General features: G+C 41.4%; 2 protein-coding genes across 8 annotated transcripts in view; both read left to right on the top strand.

Moving 5' to 3' along the window:
* The window catches only part of PATJ (PATJ crumbs cell polarity complex component), a 436,090-nt gene that overhangs the window by 308,439 nt on the left and 105,342 nt on the right, over positions 1-22,309 (top strand). For 6 of the 7 annotated variants that reach the window (XM_054533770.2, XM_054533763.2, XM_024256726.3 and 3 more), the window contains 2 exons: positions 2,717-2,789; positions 15,725-15,817. In XM_054533770.2, the coding sequence (XP_054389745.1) occupies positions 2,717-2,789; positions 15,725-15,817 (166 nt within the window). The remainder of the gene's footprint in view (positions 1-2,716; positions 2,790-15,724; positions 15,818-22,309) is intronic. The other variant, XM_054533772.2, reaches the window with a different exon arrangement.
* On the top strand, positions 3,390-6,514 carry LOC129050741 (ragulator complex protein LAMTOR5-like). Its single transcript, XM_054533797.2, has one exon. It carries the CDS (start codon positions 3,581-3,583, stop codon positions 3,848-3,850), a length of 270 nt encoding a protein of 89 aa, XP_054389772.1. The 5' UTR covers positions 3,390-3,580; the 3' UTR covers positions 3,851-6,514.

Below are 22,309 nucleotides of genomic sequence, written 5' to 3'. Positions count from 1 at the left end.
AAACAGAGATGCGCTTGATACACTATGTCACTTTATAGTTGTAGTTTTTCTCCCGTTTGCTTTGGTTTGGTTCATGCCTAGATAGATAGTCTAAGAATCCAAGAAGCACAGAGCTTGAAATGGCACCTAGACTTCATGTCTTTATTTATACTGTGCTTCATTCCACAAAAAATTTAACCAATTTAGGATTCTTAATAGTTAAGCTACTTACTTAAGGGATCTAGAAACTGAGACTCTGAGAAGTGATTTCCCCAAAGTCACTCTGTTAGTTAGTGGCAGGGCTGGAACTGAGACTCCTACTTTTCTGTCTCCTTATTGAAGAGAGTTGTGATTACATCCCACCCCAACCCACCCCACCATTCATTCATTTTTTTTTTCAATAATTATGTTAAGCACAAACACTTGCCAGGCACTGTGTTACCCCTAGATAGTGTCATAGGGAGTAGGACGGACATGAGTCCTGCCCTTGGAATGCTTCCCATCCAGAGAGAAGTTCAGATTTGGAGCAAATGTTCACACAAATCAGTTAGGTAAAATATGAAAGAAGCAGACCTATAACAGCAATCATTGTCTAGGGTGCTACGAGCATATTAAGAAGGTCCTGGAAGGCTTGTTTTAGGAAATGAAGTTTATGATGAGCTGTGAAGGAGAAATAGGAGTAAATCAGCCAAAGTATTTGTCAAGCAGAGCAGAAGAGAGTAGGGTAAGAGAAGACCCTGAGGCGGGTAGATCTCAGCTCAGCTAAGAAATGGAAAGAAAGTCTGTGCAGCTGGACCAAGGCGTAAGTGAGCAAGGGGAAGAAGCACTAGAGGGGGCCACAGATGGGGGCTGAGACCTCAGAGCTTCCTTATCGACTTGCGCTTGATCCTAAGTGCATTAAGAAGCCGTAAGAAGGGGTTAGAAATATGATCAGTTTTATGTGTTAGAATCATAGTAACTTTGCCGGGTGGAGAATGGGTTGGAGAGAAGATGTAACTGGGTTGCTCTCACATGCAGGTGAGAAATGATGATGGCTTATAGATAGGATAGGATGGAAAGAAGTGGAAAGATCCAAGATATGTTTTGAAGGTGAAATCCATGAGACTTAGTGGTTGGAAGTATAGTTGAGGAAGATAATTTTCAAGAATGACCCCTGGTTCCGGGTCGAACAACTGGACAGATGTTGTTGACATTTACTCTGGTGGAGAGAATTGGCTGTGGAACCATATGGTGACTGAGTGGGATAAAAAAGCTCTATTTTATTTGAGATGCTTGTAAGACATCTAGTGGAGATATAAAGTAAGAGTTGGGTATGCAGATCCTAGTCCTAAGTTCAAAAGATAAGACATCCATATATAGAATAGTCTTTGAATTTAAGGGAAGGGAATAATTCACCTAGTTAGAGGTAACTGAACTCACATTGGAGGGGAAGGATGGGTGGGGTATAAATTAAATAAAGAATACAAAAATTAGCCAGGTGTGGTAGCGCATGCCTGTAATCCCAGCTACTCCGGAGGCTGAGGCAGGAGAATTGATTTAACCCAGCAGGTGGAGGCTGCAGTGAGCCGAGATTGTGCCACTGCACTCCAGCCTTGGCGACAGAGTGAGACTCCATCTCAAAAAAAAAAAAAAAGAAGAAAGAAAGGAAGGGAGGGAGGGAGGGAGGAAGGGAGGAAGGGAAAGAAAAAAGAGAAAGAAAGGCATTTCAAGAAAAGGCAGTGACATGATTAAATCACCAAGGGAGGAATGGTCTTGTAATCCAATTGATGAAAAATAAAGCATAAAATGGGGTTGGATTTTGAATGCCCTCCCAAGTCAGGCAATAGCTCTTCTCTATACATGGGTCATATGGAGAGAAATCTGTGAACAGTCTAAGAACTGTACATATCAGCAGGAAGCATTTTTTGTGAGCTTCCTTGGTTTATATTGTGAAACATAAAATCAAACTTCACATAAATCTTGAGATAATTATGTTGGTTGTGCATCATAATGGGTATAATGACTATAAAGGATAGTCATTATCTCCCACAGACCACTGCCAACCATTTGCTAGTAATGTGGTGAAAATAGGTCCAGATAATCAGAACCAGTATTATAGGAGTTGTATGCCTGTCACCCTGGTGATGAGGTTTCAGCTGCCATCTACTCTACTCCATTGGGATGAGGAGGAGGAGAATTCACCTACCCACAAAGCATTGTCTGTCTGGAGTTCTGCCCTCCCCATCAATCACTCCTCCTCACACTCCACCTTGCAGGCCTATTGTAGACACCCCATCATCCTTCATTTGGCAAAACAAAGTTAGAAGCCAAGTGAGGAGGCTGGGATCCTTTCCAGTTCAAAGAACAAAACGCTCCAGACATTAATGGGGCCTAAAGGTTGCACATGGCCATTTGAAAAATTTATACTCCACAGTGCTGAAAGAGCCAAAGCCTTTCCAAACTTATCCTCTGCAGCACCTGACTTACTAAGTGGGATTTGAGTAACTCCTAGCATCATCACTCTTTGTCACTAATAATTGCATCTTAGTATCCTTTGAGCAATACATATTTTTTATGCATAGTAACTTTGCATGCTTGGAAGCTATATATATGGAAGCTATATATTTATATATATATATATTTAATTCTATGATGCTGTGTGTGCATTTTCAACTGAGAACTGAGGAAGTATTTATAATTTGAGCCAGGAACTTAGCATTTACTGTGTACTGATTCTGCCTATTTTAACATTTCACAGAAATGAGGATGCAGTCAATCAGATGGCCGTTACTCCCTTTCCAGTGCCATCAAGTTCTCCATCTTCTATTGAGGTAAGGTTGTTTCTAATTAGCTCTTAGTATATTAGATGGATTTGTCATGAGCATTTTCCCCAAATCTGACATTTTTGATATTCAGTATTTGGTATTCCAAACTCATGGAAAATTTCCCTGACCAAAATAAAAAGTATTGAGGTATTGATTATAAAGTAATTTTTTTAGTAAATGTATTAGAACCTAACCATATAAGTGTTACCTTCCTCAAAGTTGCTCAAGGTCTCTTCTAAATATATAATTTTGTCCTAATTGGGCATTTCAGAATTTACAAGAAAATTCTCTTTGTTTATGACTGAATTGTACCCCTTTCTTTATGGTTTTGAAATACTTTAATACCTATGATCAAGGTGTCTTTAAATAATTACTTTCATCTGTGAATGGAGAAATTACTAGCATAACAAGATTGCTGTAATATTGGTCAGCTTCTGGAGTAGATAGATATAGAATTGTGTAATCAGTTTGTCTCCCCAGCTGAGGGGATATTCATTCTCTTCTCATTTTATATTTATTGAATTTTTCTTAACTCTGAAAAGAAATACATACTTATTGTCACTAATTAAATAGTGCAGGGTTATTCAAAGAAGTCTGAATTTTTCTTTCACTACCTCCCTAAGGAAGTTAACATTCACTATTCAGTATCTTTTCATACTTTTTCCTTTGTTTCTACAGTAATCATAAATAGCTATATATAGTGTCCCTTTTAATAAAAATGTGATTGTGCAATACACATTATTTTTATTCTTTCAACATGTGTTCAAGGTTCTGGGCCAGGGTGGACGGTGGGTGGGATGGAGGCGACCTTGGAGCAGCACTTAGAAGATACAATGAAGAATCCCTCCATTGTTGAAATCCCGTGCACAGATTCACTTAATCTGGGTTGCCATGGGACCCTGTCAGATGAGCATGCTGGAGTGATATCTGTTCTAGCCCAACAAGCAGCTAAGCTAACCTCTGACCCCACTGATATTCCTATAGTATGTCCAGCATCAGATAATGGGAACATTATGATCCAGAAGCATGATGGCTTCACAGTGGCAGTACACAAAATGGCCTCTTGATGGCTTGTATCTGTTCTTCAGCAGCCTGTCATAGGAACTCCATCCTACCTATGTTAATTATCTTGTAGAACTACTAAAGTTCCAGTAGTTAGGCCATTCATTTAATGTGCAATGGGCACTTTTCTATTTACTTAAGAGTAAATTGCTTTTTAACACTATGGACTGACCTATCAAAATATTAGTAAGAAAGGATCATGTTTTGAAGCAGTCGGTCCAGGTCACTTTGTATATAGAATTTTGCTATATTCAATAAATCTGTTTGGAGGAAAAAAAAACAAGTGTTCAATGAGTGCATATTATTTCTTAAGCACTCTTTTAGGCATTAGAGATCTAGGTGTGAATAAAACAGATAAGGCTTCCTACCAATTTGTTATTATCTTTCTCTCTTCATGATTGAAGACACAAAGATACAAATTAAGAAATAAATAAACCAAAAGAATTATCATATAGTGGGCAGTGCCTTGGAGATAATTAAAGTGGGGAATGTGACCACTTTGCTGAGTTACAGAGAAGGCTACTTGTGTAGCCGAAACACAGGTTATCAAGAAGGGGGTCTGGTATAAAGAAGGTGATATATTCCAAAGCTAGCTTTGGGGAAGGAGTACAGGCTTCCTGCTTTAAGGGTAACTGCTTCGCTTTTGGAGCAGAAAGCTGGCACTTTTAAAAGGCAGAGGAGGAAATGAGCAAGGGGGAGGTCCATGTGCTAGCTCCAGTGCCTTATCTACTGGGCAGTCGAGCTGGTGACTGCTGGTGCCTTCTTGTGCAGGACTAGGCCGAAAACTCCCCAGGTGGGAGAGAGTTTCATATCTCTCGAGGCAGTCTCCTGGTTGGGGGGTGGGGGCCCCTATGAAATCAGCTGTTATCGATCCAGGCAACCTCCTGGTGAGTGAGGGTTCCTTTCTGGATCTCTCCCAAGCACATAGTTAGATGAACTTGCTCTCTAGGGAGCATCTGGTGAAGGGGAGATAAAAGGCTATACTGGCATTTCTTTCTTTCTTTTTTTTTTTTTGAAATGGAGTCTCACCCTGTCACCCAGGCGGAGTGCAGTGGTGTGATCTCGGCTCGCTGCAACCTCAGCCTCTCGGGTCCAAGCGATTCTTCTGCCTCAGCCTCCCGAGCAGCTGGGATTACAGGCGCACACTATCACGCCCGGCTAATTTTTGTATTTTTAGTAGAGACGGGGTTTCACCATGTTGGCCAGGCTGGTCTCGAACTCCTGACCTCAGATGATCCGCCCGTCTGGGCCTCCCAAAAGTGCTGGGATTATAGGCATGACCCTATGTTTGTATTTCTAAAGGGCTGAGTAGGAAGTGGGGAACCGGGGGAATGAGGAAAGAACAGAGAAAAAAATAATTATCTCTTAGAAAAATGGGAGTACTTGGTTACACTTGGGCAAGGTAAAATTTAAATAAGATAAAAATTAAAAGAAAAAGCCAGACATTCAAAAATAAGAGGGAGGAGCCTTCCCTGCTGAGAGGACAGAAATAGCTCTCAGGTGAGAATGAGCTGGGGCGTGTTTGAGGAATATGGCTGGAAGCATATTAGGAGCTGGGAGAGCAGTGAAATATGAGACAAAAGGGAGAGAAAGGCTGTGTAAGTCAGAGTTAGAAGTTTGGGTTTTATTCTATATGCAGTAGAAGCCACTGGAAGGATTTAAACAGGGGAGTGAGGTGACCTGATACATAAAGGATCCATTTGGCTATTTAGGGGAAGAAAAATACTTTTTTCTTCAACCCTCATAGGTTCTTAGTTGGAATGGACCCTTGTAACAAAAGATAGATTAACAAGAGCAAAACAAACAGAAGTTTAATGACATATGTATTTCTTATATACATGGCAAACACCCAGGGAATGAGTAGTTCTCAATGAGATAGATTTAAATTCTAGCTTAAATAGCATCTTTAACAAAAATGGTAAATGTTTAGAGAAGTGACAAGACAAAGGAAGAGGACTTTGTCTCTAGGGATGGCAACTTGAGGGAAGGCAAACAACTGGCAGATAAAGGCTAGTTGGTATAGCTTGCTCATGTAGAGTCCCCTGGTGCCATCTCCAGGGGATAAGCATTCCGTGTTGTCTTCAGGGGTTACCCTTTGTTCTCCCTGATTCAGAGGGAAGGAGATACCGTTGTCTTTATATATCTATGTCCTGCTTTTAGACAAATAGAGGCAGAGCAGAGGGTTTTCCTGCATCTGCTTCTTCCTAATTGCCTTCAGCTCAACGATCCTTCCTTTTTAGAGTGGCATATTCTCATCTCCCACAGCTGCTAGGTAGGGAATGGGTTGGTAGGAAAGTAATATGCTAAAAGGCAAAAGCCCCAGTGAGGCCCTAATGTGGCTTGGATGAAGTGTTGATATTGGAAGCAATGAAAAGTGAGCAGATTCTTGATGTTTTGGAGGTTGAGTCAAACTTGATTAATTAAACGAGGCGGCTGAGGGGAAGTAGAGAGTCATAGATAAACCTAGGTTTTTGGCTTGAGCAACTGGGTAGATAGTGGTACTATTTACTAGAGTCTTTCAAAGAATAGCTGTTCTGAAAATTTAGAAGACTGATTTTATTTTTAAAACAAGCAGGCTAGTATGTAAAATAAAAAGTACAAGCTAGTATGTAAAATAAAGCAGGCTAGGCCAGGCGCAGTGGCTCACACTTGTAATCCCAACACTTTGGGAGGCCGAGGGGGGTGGATCACGAGGTCAGGAGATCGAGACCATCCTGACTAACATGGTGAAACCTCATCTCTACTAAAAAATAGAAAAAATTAGCCAGTCGTGGTGGCAGGCGCCTGTAGTCCCAGCTACTTGGGAGGCTGAGGCAGGAGAATGGCGTGAACCCAGGAGGCGGAGCTTGCAGTGAGCTGAGATTGTGCCACTGCACTCCAGCCTGGGCGACAGAGAAAGACTCCATCTCAAAAATAAATAAATAAATAAATAAATAAATAAATAAATAAATAATAATTTAAAAAAGCAGGCTAGTATGTAAAAAATATGTAAAGTATAAATAATGCCAGTCTTAAGTTTCAAGAACATTATCACATATCTTAATCAAATTTGTCTGCCATTATTTGTATTTCATTTTCAAAAATAATGAAATCACATTAGGCATTTAAATGTATAAATAAATAATAAATCCCTTTCTCTAACAGCATATGCTATGCGAGCGATGTTTCTATTGAACCATCACAATTTGATTATATTCTAGAGAGGGCTTTTTAGTTCTGCTCTGGACTATTGGCTCTAGTAACTGTTACCAAATGATGAATGCCACCCCTCCTGTGGGCGGTATGTACAGAGGACACATATCCCTGATCACTTTCTCTTCCCTTCCCATCTGCCTATGTGGACCCTCTTAGTATATCTTTTTCCCCCTTAGGTGTTTCTAGTGAGTACTAAAGCATAACTCATATCCAGCATATGGCTAAAAGAGACAGCCCATTTAAATCATAACCAAATAGATGAAACAGAGCCATATCATTATTAAATTGGACCTGATAATAATAATTCAGTATTATTAAGTAGCAGTTTTATTATATGTTAATAGTATCTCATATTTATTTCTTTATTCAGCAAATGCTTATTGAGCTTTTTTTTTTTTTTTTTTTTTAAAGACAAGATCTTTTTCTGTAGCCCAGGCTAGAGTTCTGTGGTGCTATTATGGCTCACTACAGTTCAAACTCCTGGGCTCAAGCAATCCTCCTGCCTCAGCCTCCCAAGTAGCTGGGACTCTAGGCACATACCATCATGCTTGGCTAATTTTTAAATTTTTTGTAGAGACAGGATCTCGCCATGTTACCCAGGCTGATCTTGAACTCCTGACCTCAAGCAGTCCTCTCACCTCAGCCTCCCAAAGTACTGGGATTACAGGTGTGAGCTACCGAGCCTAGTGTCATTGAGCTCTTATTATGTGTCAGTGTTCTAGACCCGAAGGGTATCGCAGAGAACAAAATTGTTTCATGCAGTTCTGTGCTAGTAGAGTGAGCAAGAGTGCTAATAAAACACTGAGCAAGAAGTCTGATGATGTGGGTTTTGGTTTTGGCTCTACTAATTACCTGTGGGCATATAACCTTGGTAGAGGCAGTTAACCTCCCAAAGTCTGTCTTTTTCTGTAAAGCCAGGTTAATAGCCTCCCCTGCCTGTGTCAAAAGGTAGTTATGAGGGCCAGGTGTAAAAATATTTTATCCCTACAGCTATATATATTTATAAGGGATTATGATGCAGTGCTTGTGGTAATTATAATACCATTGGCGTAATTCTACAGCATGGTGATGTGAACATAAGCTTGGACGTCAGACAGAGCCAAGTCTTAATCAGTATTCTGCCATTTACTAGCAGAGTGAACTTGAGCCAGTTGCGCTCTATAAACTTCAATTCCTCACATTTAAAATGGGTTTGATAATAATAATTAATTCTATGGACTTGTTAGAAGTATTAAATAATGTTTATAAAAGGCTTAGCAGTATTCCTGGCACATGGTAAGACCTCATTTTTGTTTTGATTGTACTTATATTATCACAGCCCTCTAGTAGAACTCCCAGCCTCCAGCATCTTCCATTTTTAATAGTTACATGCAAAACAGGAATTTTTTCCTTTTAAAAACTAAATTGATAAATAAAAATTGTATATATTTATCATATACAACATGATGGCTTTTTTTGTTTGGTTTTGGCTTGGAGGGGGCAGTTATTTTTTGAAACAGGATCTCGCTCTGTTGCCAGGCTGGAGTGCAGTGGCATGATCTCAGCTCACTGCATCCTCGACCTCCCAGGCTCAAACAATATTCCTGCCTCAGCCTCCTGAGCAGCTAGGACTATAGGCACGCACCACCATACCTGGCTACTATAAGATTTTTTTGCAGAGACAGAATCTCACTATGTTGCCTATGCCCAATCTGCTGGGCTCGAGAGATCCTCCCACCTCAGCCCCTCAAAGTGCTGGAATTACAGGAGTGAGCCACTGCACCTGGCCAACATGATGTTTTGAAATATGTGTATGTTGTAGAATGGCTAAATCGAGGTAATTAACATATGTATTTCTTCACATACTTATTTTTGTGGTGAGAACAGTTGAAATCTACTTTCTTAGAGATTTTCAAGAATACAATACGTTGTTGTACATTGTTATTAACTGTGGTCACCCTGCTGTACAACAGACCTCTAGAACTTATTACTCTAACTGAAATGTTCGCATCCTCTGACCAACATGTCTTCAACCTTCACCCCATCCACCAGCCCCTGGTCACCACCACTACTCTCTGCTTCTATGAGTTCAACTTTTTAGATTCCACATTTAAATCCCAGAGGTTCTGAATTTCATTCTTTGGTTTTGGAGCTGTTGAAGGCATTTTGAACAATGAAACAATCTGATCAAGGCTGTACTCCAGGAAGATTAGTCTAATAGCAATGTTAAAGACATCTTGAAGAGGGAAACCCAATAAAGAAGCCATTGCTGCCGTCTAGTAAGAGGTACTGAGGGCTCAAATAACTTGGGTTCCAACATACTTATTCCATTTATTGACAGGACAGCCTAAATCTTTTAGAATATCTTCATACAAACAAGGACCTCCTTTTTGCTTTCTTAGAAGTTGTGCTTTTTTAAGTACTAACTGAGATGGAACAGGCCTCATAAAGATCAGGGAGGTTGATCACGCAGGGAGTTCCATTAGCATAACTTCCATTTTATTTTAATTTTGCCTTGCCTTTCTAGAATTCTGAGCAGCCTAGTAAATAAGCTCATGTTTGGGGTTAGAAGAAAGAAATTCGGTTTGTCACATGTGGTAAACAAGGTTTTGCAGAAGGAAATATTTGTGAATTTAGGTTGGCAATGAGACTAAAATTATGTTGTGTGTTTTCTAAAAGAACATTGGATTTAGAAAATATGGGAATGGGCCAGGCACGGTGGCTCACGCCTATAATCCCAACACTTTGGGAGGCCGAGGTGGGCGGATCATCTGAGGTCAGGAGTTCAAGACCAGCCGGGCCAACATGGTGAAACCCCGTCTCTACTAAAAAAAAATACAAAAATTAGCTGAGTGTGGTAGCATGCACCTGTAATCTCAGCTACTCGGGAGGCTGAGGCTGGAGAATCGCTTGAACCCAGGAGGCGGAGGTTGCAGTGAGTTGAGATCGTGCCATTGCACTCCAGCCTGGGCAACAAGAATGAAACTCTGTCTCAAAAAAAAAAAAAAAAAAAGGAAATGTTTTTTCAATCCACAATAACATCCTTAACGAATTTAACTTTTATCGAAAGTCTACTCTCAAATAAAATAGCATTCTTGCTATCAAGATTCACTGTTCAGTTTGAAGAAAACTATAGACAAATGGTGGATATAAAAAAAAAACAAAGAGTTTAAAATAATAAGCATTATCACTTCTGCAATCACTTATGTGGAAAATTTTGGGAGAGCCCAGGGGAGGGAATTTGGAACTTCCCAAAGGTCTGAAAAAGACTAACCTCAGTGGGGGCTGATCTACAAACCTTACAAGTCTTGCCTTTTCTGTTTGTTCATCTACAAAACATAATTGACTGTGGAATCCACTTTCTGTGATCTCATGGGGAGAGGTTGTTCTCCTTAAGCTGCTTGGCTGAGCAGGCAGCTTTGGACAGGTGGTTTGAAGATCAGCAAGAGATGACAGGAACACCCAGCCATCCGGATTAGCTGAGTCATCTTGGGTGTCAACTGGCCCCCATCCATCAGCCAGACGGTCCTCAAACCACTCTAATTCACTCGTGCCTTAGAAATCACGCTGCTGACCTGTTTTCCCTTTCCCATATCAGACTCTTTGCTATTTTCCAAGCTCCTGGTGAGTGGGGTATTTTGAAGACTCCTTACCTCATGAGCCATTCTGTTATCAGAGCAGAATCCACATTGTTGTGGCCAGGCATGGGGGCTCACGGCTGTAATCCCAGCACTTTGGGAGGCTAGGACTGGAGGAGTGCTTGAGCTCAGGAATTCAAGACCAGCCAGGGCAGCATGGTGAAACCCCGTCTCTACAAAAAATACAAAAAATTAGCCAGGCATGGTGGTGCACGCATGTATTCCCAGCTACTTGGGAGGCTGAGGTGGGAGGATCACCGGGGCCCAAGAGGTCGAGGCTTCAGTGAGCTGTGATCATGCCACTGCACTCCAGCTTGGGTGACAGAGTGAGATGGTGAAGAAAAAAAAGAAAGGAAGGAAGGAAGGGAGGGAGGGAGGGAGGGAGGGAGGGAAGGGATCCACATTGTTGTGTTCTGTACCTCATTTTAGCATAAACGTTACAACTTTAGCTCTCCTTGTAATGTAACATTAATGTAAACATTAAACTGTTACAAACTTTAGCTCTCCTAGAAAGTAAATGCTTTATTGCTATCCTCCCTCAATTCCAATTTCCTTTTTGCCTGACTCCCAACTCCATCTAGATTTGGACTTCAAACCCTCCTCTACGGAGTCATCTCAGACTAAGAGGAAAAGAGGGGAGGCATAGTACAGTTAAAAAGAGTATGGAATTTGAAGTAAAACAGACCTAGGGTGAAAAATGAATCAGGCAGTGGGAATGAATGCGGCCCAGATGCTCGATTCAAGGATCTTTCAGTCCCATCAGGGAGACCAGTTCTGTACATACATAATTAGGATACAAAAGAGATGAATGTTAAGTGACAGAGGAGGTTCAGGTAGAATGTTACAATTTAGAGGAAGGAGAGATGTCCCCCAGGTAAGGAGAAGGAAAAGATACAATGGAACAAGTGGCATTTGAGACCTGGCTTTGAATGATAAATTCTGCTTCATTTGATCCTCTGGTTTCTAAGTGTGGGATGTGGTGTAGACATAGAGGGTATTTTTTGTTTCTATTCACATCTTAAAGGATGCATAGACTATTTGGAACCTAGACTGCTTTGCCCATGTTTTCTTAAATTTTACAAGTTGACGCATCCCTTAAACAGCTGTTTTCTCCTCTACTTTAGTATTCATTTTATAAAGACCAAGAATATCTCATCTTCAATATGCATATTGCTGAGAAATATAAAAGTAAAGATTCCTCTAATTTATTTAAGGAACACTTTCCTTTCCCTCAGGGGACATGTGCATAATTAGATGAATGTTTGCAGCTGACCCCTCTTCATGTGAGAATCTCTCTCTTCTGGGACCAGAGGTGGTGGCCATTTGCAGGGTTACTAATGGAACCTGTGGGTTTGTTCTACAGTCTAATGTGCTGCAGTTACAAACATTAGCTATTTCTTTTTTTTTGAGACGGAGTCTCTCTCTTTTGCCCAGGCTGGAGTGCAGTGGCGTGATATCGGCTCACCGCAACCTCTGCCTCCTGGGTTCAAGCCATTCTCTTGCCTCAGCCTCCTGAGTAGCTGGGATTACAGGCAGCCACCACCACGCCTGGCTAATTTTTTTGTATTTTTAGTAGAGACAGGGTTTCTCCATCTTGCCCACTTGAACTCCTGACCTCGTGATCCACCCGCCTCAGCCTCCCGAAGTGCTGGGATTACAGGCGTCAGCCACCGCACCCAGCCCAACATTGACTATTTCAAAGCTCCACTTGGCCACCATAACCTCGCCAGGCCTTCTTCAGGGGCTCCCACAGCTTGCAGAACTAGACACACTAAGGAATTTGGATATTACAGATTTTCCATAGATTAAATACTGGTTTTTAAAGAGTAATTCCTTTGTTCAGAATTTCTGTCTCTAAAATTTACATTACCACTGTCAAAAATGCTGAAAATCTGTATGTTTTCAAGATGTATTAACTTGGGTACGTTTATTTCACATGGCAACTCCTTGATTATCCAAAATTCACAGAGAAGACGATGTTCTATCTAATACAATTTTCTGGTTAAAAAAATCCTAAGACACATTTTAGAAAATCCGTGGTCTATTAACAATAATTTTTTGAAAGATTGTGAGTCTTATCTTCTGTAAGATCAGTTGTCAACACTCAATACTGAAAAGGAAGAATGAGAGAGAAATGAGAGCATCATTTATTGAGGGCCTAGCATGGCCCTTTCCCAGCTTTGAATCTTAGATCTACCTTTTACTGCCTGGAGTTGTTTAGCAAGTTATTTAAAATGTATCATTATCCTCATTTATGAATTGGGATCATGGTGGTACATACCCGTAGCAGGTTATTAGGAAGACTATATGAGATGGTGCAGGAATAAAGAATCTGCTTCAACAAAAAGCTAGACACAGTTCTGTCAAATTCACATGGAAACAGAGAAAGAAAGAAAAGGCCGGGCGTGGTGGCTCACGCTGTAATCCCAGCACTCTGGGAGGCTGAGGTGGGTGGATCACTTGAGGTCAGAAGTTTGAGACCAGTCTAGCCAACATGGCGAAAACCCGTCTCTACTAAAAATACAAAAGTTAGCTGGGCCTGATGGTGGGTGCCTGCAATCCCAGCTACTCGGAAGGCTGAGGCAGGAGAGTCGCTTGAACCCAGGAGGCAGAAGTTGCAGTAACTCGAGATCGTGCCACTGCATTCTAGCCTGGGCAACAGAGCGAGACTCTGTCTCAAAAAAAAAAAAAAGAAAAAAGAAAAAGAAAGAAAATAAAATAGTAAATTATATTTAAAAGCTAGAAACAAAAGTTAACTGTACCTGGTGTTATGCAAATGGATATTTTACTTATTAACTCATTAATCTTTTAAAGCAATCTTATAGGGTAGTATTTTTAATCTGGTATTTTATCTGCACTTTAAAAACAAGTTAAGTTACAGGTTGAGCATCCCAAATTTGAAGTTAGAAATGCTCCAAAATCTGAAACTTGTTGAGCACTAACATGATGCTCCAAAGAAATGCCCATTGAAGCATTTTGGATTTCAGATTTTTCATTTTGGGTTTGGGATGCTCAGCTGGTAAGTATAATTCAAACGTTCCAAAATCTGAAAAAATTTGAAGTCCAGAACATTTCCAAGCATTTTGGATAAGGGATACTTAACCTGCACTCAGGTTTGAAAGCAACTTGCCCCAAGTCATGTAATTCTAAGTAGCAAAGTTGAGATTTGAACCCAAATCTGCCCAATTCTAAAGTCCATGTTGCTTGCTTTCTTTAATTTTTTTTTCTTCTTTTAGGTGTTTCTCATAGTCTCCCATTACTTTATGTTTAAATGTGCAATCATATGTGATAATTCTTCTCTAATCAAACAGTATAGAAATAATTAATGCAAAAATTACCCATTCCCCAATTCCACTCCCCAGAAGTAAGCAATCACACACACACACACACACACACACACACACACAGAGAGTATGTATTTTTTCGAAAAGATTATCTTAATTTATATTCACTCATTGGTGTATAAAAATTCCTCTCTCCCTGACATTACCAATATTGAATGTTCTTTTCCTGTTCTGTTGTCCATTTGATTGTTGAAAGAATGCTCTCTTTGCTTTAATTGCATCAAATTATGAGTGAGATTGAATGTCTCAAAATCAAAACTATTTTCCCTATAAACTATTTCAACCAAATTTGTAGTAATCCCAGGATGGTGGTGATTAAAAATAAAAGTCCAGGTAAGTACAATGTGAATATTCCATTTATCATCCTTATCCTTCCTTATATACCCCTAGAAAGTAAAATAACTTCTAGTTAGTTAACTATAACATTCAATACGTCACAATTCAATTGAGGAGATGCCTAATGTGTTTTAGATTTTTAGTGGTATGTATTATTGCCAGGTGTCTCATTTATGTAAATACATATTTTCAGGATTCTGCAGGAAAAAGTCACAAAAGAAAACAAGTACTCAGTGCATTCATTAGTTCCATCAGTGTTAGGTGGTTTCCACGTGCCAGGCATGGTGATGGGACTTGATTTCAGAAATCAACAAGACACACTTTGGGAGGCTGAGGCTGGCAGATCACTTGAGGTCAGGAGTTCAAGACCAGCCTGGCCAACACAGCAAAACCCCATCTACTAAAAATACAAAAATTAGCCGATGTGGTGGCGTGCACCTGTAGTCCCAGCTACTCAGGAGGCTGAGGCACAAGAATCACTTGAACCTGGGAGGCGAAGGTTGCAGTGAGCGGAGGTCGTGCCACTGCACTGTAGCCTGGGCGATAGAGTGAGACTGTCCCCGCCACCAAAAAAAAAACAATTTGTTTATTAAATTTTAAAGAAACATTTTTTATTAAATAAAAAAAATAAAAGAAATCAACAAGATAAACCCAGTCTCTTATCTCAAGCAGTTTAGTCATATACAAAAAACAGTCAACTGACTCAGTGAGAAAGCTTGGGCTGGAGGTAACAGAATGGCTAACTCAAACCGGCTGAAGCAAAAGGAAATGTATTAGCTCTCACAGAAGGTGGTTAAGGATAAGGCTGGGCTCCAAGTTTGCTCAATCCAGTGACCTAGTTTTGCCATCAGAGAACCAGTTCTTTCTATCTCTACCTTTGCTTTGTAACCCGCAGAGTCAGCCTTGTCCTAAGGCTGGTTCCCTCATTGTCATGGGACGGCCGTCCATGGAAACTTGTGCTCGTGCTCTCTTGTTAATTTGGGAGGTATAGGGACTCCTTGCAGCTCTCTTAAGATTAAAGAAGAACTTTTCCACACATCTCCAGCAAACCTCTCCTTATATTTCATTGGCCAGAACTGGCAAAATCTATTCCTGATCTGCCCATTCCTGACAAAATCATTGGGAAAAGAATAAGACTATCCTAGGCAATCAGAGGGTAGGGACCAGCTTTCCCTAAGTCCTATCTGTGAGCAGCAGAGATAGATACCTGAAACAACAACAACAAAACAGTTTTCTGCTAGAAAGAAAGAAACAGAAAAGGCTTCCTCAGAGGAAACAATATCCACCACAACCATACGATGAGCAAATGACATTGAGTGTCTGTACAATTCGAGGGAGAGTGAGTGAAGAATGACATCTTTGCCATTTTCTTTTTAACGTTCCATAGGATCAGAGCGGCACCGAACCTATTAGTAGTGAGGAAGATGGCAGCCTCGAAGTTGGTATTAAACAATTGCCTGAAAGTGAAAGCTTCAAACTGGTGAGAATCTTGAGTATTTTTCATCCTGTATTTTTCATTTTTCATTTTTCATTCTGTTTAGGGATGTATCACTTATATTTTGTACCACCTTGGAAAGAACCACCTATCATGTTTGCTTCTCTCAGGAATCTTCATCTGTGAGACAAGAAGCTATTATATGTAGTGAGTGACCCATTGACTCTGAAGAAGAGCATCTTCTCTTACCTTGGCGACACTTGAATTGTGCTGTCTGGGATTAAGGAAACAATCTCTCCTTTTTTTTTGTTTTTGTTTTTGTTTTTTGAGACAGAGCCTCACTCTGTCACCCAGGCTGGAGCGCAGTGGCTGGAGCACAGTGGTGTGATGATCTCGGCTCACTGCAACCCCTGCCTCCCAGGTTCAAGCGATTCTCTTGCCTCAGCCTCTGAAATAGCTGGGACTACAGGCGCACGCAACCATGCCCAGCTAATTTTTATATTTTTAGTAGGGACGGGGTTTTGCCATGTTGGCCAGGCTGGTCTCGATCTCCTGACCTCAGATGATCCATCCACCTTGGCCTCCCAAAGTGCTGGATTTACAGGTGTGAGCCACTGCACCTGGCCTGCAATTTCTCTTTTATATCTGGTTTAATATTGGGTTTTTATAAGGCCAGAGCTGTGCTTAATTAGTCCTGGAGGCACAAGAAAAAATGTTAAATTTATTCCATTGATTCCAAGCAAAAGATACTTAAACTTACCCAAGGGCTAGGGCATTAGAAGAAAGGCAGTTTCTCCTTATGTACCCTAATGTTTGATATTTTGTTATGTAATAGTTATTGAACATTTGTTGCATATCAGACACTGTGCTGTGTTCTGCATGCATTTCCTGTTCTTTGATTTTCCTACACGTGAGGAAACTGAGAGTTAGAGAAGTTAACTAACTTGCCAAAGGCCCCCAGCCAGTATGTGATAGGTTGGGAGATGGCTGCCCTACCCTCTGACTCCCATGCCTTGGCTCATCATCTGCTTTTCTGTTTTGTAGCCCAGCACTTCCAGGGTTAGACTACAAATTCTAGAAAGAAATGTAGGCTTTTTTCCCTCTGTGTTTAAAAATGTCCTACAAATCTCAAAGAATTAATCACTTAGGAGTGTCATCTAACTCTGATTTTATGACAGCCCAGAGTTGTTCATTTTACTTCAGGGCATTTGAGAAATCATCCATGTATCCTCTTTCAGGTTTTGGAAAATATATCTTGTGACTGCCACAGATTGCTTATCCTAGAAAGTGAGCTTATTCTGGCTGAAGGGAAAGAATGTTTCAGCAAGAGTGGAAATTGTAATGGGCCACTCATGAATAAACCCTACATGGGACCTGAGACCCCTGGCATTAAGAATAGTAGCAGTTTATTTACCAGAGATTGACTAAAAAAAAAAAAAAAGACCGGGCACAGTGACTCAAGCCTATAATCCCAGCACTTTGGGAGGCCAAGGCGGGCAGATCACCTGAGGTCAGGCGTTCAAGACCAGCCTGACCAACATGGAGAAACCCCATCTCTACTAAAAATACAAAAATTAGCTGGGCGTGGTGGTGCATGACTCTAATCCCAGCTACTCGGGAGGCTGAGGCAGGAGAATCGCTTGAACCCAGGGGGAGGCGGAGGTTGCGGTGAGCCAAGATCGCGCCATTGCACTCCAGTTTGGGCAACAAGAGCAAACCTCTGTCTCAAAAAAAAAAAAAAAAAAAAAAAAAAGAAAAAAGAATAAAGGCAGTAAAAAATTATGACTTCCCTTTCCAAAAGGTAGAGTGCATTTTTGCACTAAAGGGAAATGAGGAACAGCAACAAATTTCAAACCAAAAGCCCCTTTACTTAAAAATATGTTAACTTGTTCTTTTTGGCACTATATCTCCATAGTTAGGTTAGGGGAAAGTCTTTTAAAGCAACAGAATTTTGTAGGTAGGCGTCCCCAATTTCATCCACAGAGGAAATGGTAAAAAGAGTGAGAATACGCTCTTGCTTGCTGGAAGAGTCTGGTAGTCCCAGCCAGGCTCATCTGCAGGCCAAAGGTAAAAGCCATCCATCATCCACTCCCAGTTCCCAAGTAAGCAACACCAGTGACAGGGCTGCAAGTGTCAAGACAGTTGAAGAGGCAGAGGGCCTGGAGGCCTGAGGGTCATTTTTAGATAATGTTTCACACTGCACTTCACCAACAATTGCAGGCTTTCCCATACCCATTGACTAGTGTCTGTCTTTTTCCACTCTGTTCCCTTCCTTACCCACTGTCTCCTTTTGGTCCTGTAGTTTCTTAATCACTGTTTGCAGTAGAATCTCTGCATGTTCTAGTTCAGAAAGGAAAGATAGCCTGAATTTGGACAACTTTTATAGCATAAATATAAATGGCCTGGCATAAAGTATTATTTAAGAGTGTCTGGCCGGGCACAGTGGCTCACGCCTGTAATCCCAGCACTTTGGGAGGCCAAGACAGGAGGACCACCTGAGGTTGGGAGTTCAAGACCAGCCTGACCAACATGGAGAAACCCCGTCTCTACTAAAAATACAAAATTAGCCAGGCATGGTGGCGCATGCCTGTAATCCCAGCTAGTTGGGAGGCTGAGGCAGGAGAATCGCTGAAACCTGGGAGATGGAGGTTGCAGTGAGCCGAGATTGCGCCATTGCACTCTAGCCTGGGCAACAAGAGCGAAACTCCGTCTAAAAAAAAAAAAGTGTCTTGAAGAAGTCACTTGACCTCAGCTGAAGAATGACGGTAATTAGGATGCTATTAGGAAACAAAGGGGCTATAAAATATAAATCACACAGAAGAATATAGCGCAAATAGAGCTTAGTAAATTCATTTCATTCATTCAACAAATATTTGCCGAATACCACTATGTTCCAGGTACTGAAGATACCACAGTGAACAAAATGTACAAAAATGCCTTCCCTCATGGACTCATTCCACAGTTGGAGGGGAAGATAGACAATACATCAATTAGCAAAATGTTGGATTGAATCATATGAAATTGCCATTTTGGTAGGTAAAAATTTCATATGGTTCAACCTAACATATACATAAATGTCATTGTCTTGTAATGAAGTATTAATTCAAAACAAGCCTAGTTCAAGACCAGCCTAGGCAACATTGTGAGGCCCCATTTTTATTAAAAAAAAAAAAATAGAAGAAATTAGCTGAGTGTGGTGGCAAGCACCTGTAGTCTCAGCTACTCAAGAGGCTGAAGTGGGAGGATTACTTGGACCTGGGAGGTTGAGGTGGCAGTAAGCTGTGATTGTGCCACTGCACTCCAGCCTGGGTGACAGAGTGAAACCCTGTGTCAAAAAAAAAAGTTATTTTCAGAGCTGAGGCTAAGCCGTGGCCTATGCATACTCCAGTGCTATTTTCAGTATATTCAGTTGGTTGGCTTTGGTCTGTATCTCAGTAGCCCTAGATGCATAGCCAAGGAGTTTATAATAATTTCAGAAGGTATTCCATTTCTCTAAAATATGTTTAAAGGGGGAAATAACTTTTTTGTAGATCAGATGATGGTTTGTGAAACATAGATTCTGTTTGTGAGAGACTGGAGGCAGGGAAGTGTGTGGTATCTATTTCAGAAGTCTAGATGAGAGCCTGTTAGAAGCTTTCTGAAAAGAACTTGAATGAAAGTACTTGCCCAGAGCTTTCCAATTTGCAAAACAGTTTCGTCTATAATCTCATTGGCTTAATTTTTTTAATATTTAAGTTTTTTTCACCGGGCATGGTGACTCATGCCTATAATCCCAGCCACTTTGGGACGCCGAGGCAGAGAGATCATGAGGTCAAGAGATCAAGACCAACCTGGCCAACATGGTGAAACCCCATCTCTACGAAAAATACAAAAATTAGCTGGGCATGGTGGCGGGTGCCTGTAGTCCCAGCTACTTGGGAGGCTGAGGCAGGAGAATCGCTTGAACCTGGGAGGCGGAGGTTGCAGTGAGCCGAGATCACACCATTGCACTCCAGCCTAGCAACAGAGCAAGACTGTCTCAAAAAAAAGAAAAAAAAATTAAGTTTTTTCTAAAATGGTGTTTAGTTGGTTTGTGATCTCACTCAATCTTATCCCCAAAATAACCATATGTAAAGGGAAGGAGAAGAATTATTTATCCCAGATTTATAGATGAGACTTTATCTGCTCAGTGTAAGATCAAAAAACTAGAAATTGGGAGAAGTGGAACTCATTCTGAAAGCCTCATGACGTCCTGGTAGCTTGCTGACATCGGAGCTCAAGAATCCCTAAAATAATTATTTTAATCTTTTGGGTATAAACTTGTGTGCTTATAATGTTCAGAATATCTATGTTCATATAATATGCTCTTTTGAAGTAGTATAATTAAATTAGTAAGAGAGCAATCACTAGAGCTAGACTACTTGGGTTCAAATCCTGGTTCCACTATTCGCTAACAATTATAACCTTAGAGAAATGACTTAACCTCTCTGTGATTCAGTTTATGCCTCTGTAAAATGGGAGGAAAAATTAAATGAGTTGATAACAGTAAAGTACTACTTAAACCATACCAGAGTGCACTGTAGTCACTGTCGAAGAGTGAGTTGTTGTTAATGAGGATGATGCTATCATTCTGATTAAAGCATTAAGGGGTAGCCATAGAAGGAACAACTATTCCAAGTGAAGCATTAAGATATAACTTGAAAAACTGAAGTGAATTTTTCAACCTGAAAAGCACCATTACTAATGTATTAGCGTTCTCCGAAGAGACAGAACCAATAGGATATATGGATATCTGAGAAGGGATTTATTAAGGGAATCGTCTCACGTGTTTGTGGAGCCTGAGAGGTCCCACAATAGGCTGTCTGCAAACTGGAGAACCAGGGGAGCCAGGAGCATAATTCAGTTAAAGTGTGAAGACCTGAGAACCAGGGGGCTGCTGATAGAAGTTCTGCAGTCCAAAGGTTGGAGAACATGGAGTTCTAATGTCCAGGGGCAGGAGAAAATGGTGTCCCAGCTTCAGAAAAGAGAGCGAATTCACCTTTCCTCTGTCTTTTTGTTCTACCTGGCCCTCCGCCAATAGGATGGTGCCTGCCCAAACTGGATGAGGGTATGTCTTCCTTGCTTGGTCCACTGCTTCAAACGCCCATCATTTCTGGAAACACCCTTCCAGACACACCCAGAAATAGTGTTTTGCCAGCTAGCTAGATATCCCTTAATCCACTCAGATGGATACCTAAAGTTCACCATCATAGTTGATATATTATTCTAAGCTCTTTAACACATGCTAACTTATTCACATAACAATAGTAGTTATATAGTAGTGTCATTTCCATATAAGAGATGAAGCACTGAAATGTTAAATAAATTGCCTTGGAGCCAAGCACAGTGGCTCCAGTTTGTAATCCCAGCTACTCAGGAGGCTGAAGTGGGAGGATTAATTGAGGCCAGGAGTTTGAGGCTGCAGTGAGCTATGACCACGCCCCTGCACCCCAGCCTGGGTGACAGAGTAAGACCTTATCTCAAAAAAAAAAGTTGTGGCCGAGGCTGATGGATCACCTGAGGTCAGGAGTTCGAGACCAACCTGGCCAACATGGTGAAACCCCGTCCCTATTAAAAATACAAAAATTGGCTGGACGTGGTGTTGGGTGCCTATAATCCCAGCTACTTGGGAGGCTGAGGCAGGAGAATCACTTGAACCCCAGGGGCGGAGGTTGCAGTGAGCCAATATCACACCACTTTACTCCAGCCTGGGCGAAAGAGCAAAACTCCATCTCAAAAATAAAAAATCACCCATTGAAGCCAGGGCTCAAAATGGAGGTTACTACACTTTTTTTTTTTTTAAGTCTCACTCTGTCACCCGGGCTGGAGTGCAGTGGCGCTTTCTCAGCTCCCTGCTCTGCAACCTCCACCTCTGGGGTTCAAGCAGTTCTCATGCCTTAGCCACCTGAGTAGCTGGGAATACAGGCATGCGCCACCAGGCCCGGCTAATTTTTGTACTTTTAGTTGAGACAGGGTTTCACTATGTTGGCCAAGCTGGTCTGGAACTCCTGGCCTCAGGTGATCTGCCCACCTCAGCCTCCTAAAGTGCTGGGATTACAGGTGTGAGCCACTGTGCCGGGCCTGAAACCTCAACTCTAATCAAAGCTAAGAACTAGAGTTGCTTGGTGCTAAGAGAGCGTATGAAAGGGGATTTGACCTTGAGAGGGAGGGCTACCCTGGGGATGAATCTGAAGGAGAAGCTGACAATAATTGGGAATGGGACAAAGAAGAAAACAAAGGAAGGTTTTAGGCAACCTTAGAGCCTCTGAGAGTCTGATGAATTGAAAGTCTGTGGTTGCCAGATTGGTGAGATGGAAGCGAAATCGGAGTGGTCAGCAGCAGCCAGGCCATGTTAAGCACTGTGATCTCCATGCTGATGGCAGTGGGAGGCCACAGAGGTCTGCAGGAGATGACTCCCAGTTCACTGTAGTCACAGTGTGGCATCAGATAGAACAGGTCAGAGCAGACACGGATGCCCTGGTTGAGAGTGGATTGCAGCACTGGCAGTCCATGAGAGAT

The sequence above is a fragment of the Pongo abelii genome, chromosome 1 (assembly GCF_028885655.2).
Source record: "Pongo abelii isolate AG06213 chromosome 1, NHGRI_mPonAbe1-v2.0_pri, whole genome shotgun sequence".
In the NCBI taxonomy this organism is placed as follows: domain Eukaryota; kingdom Metazoa; phylum Chordata; class Mammalia; order Primates; family Hominidae; genus Pongo; species Pongo abelii.
This window is presented reverse-complemented; position numbering and strand designations above follow the sequence as displayed.

Bases quoted from the DNA above. Each gene is read 5' to 3' on its own strand.
- LOC129050741 (XM_054533797.2), top strand. From the start codon at position 3,581: ATGGAGGCGACCTTGGAGCAGCACTTAGAAGATACAATGAAGAATCCC.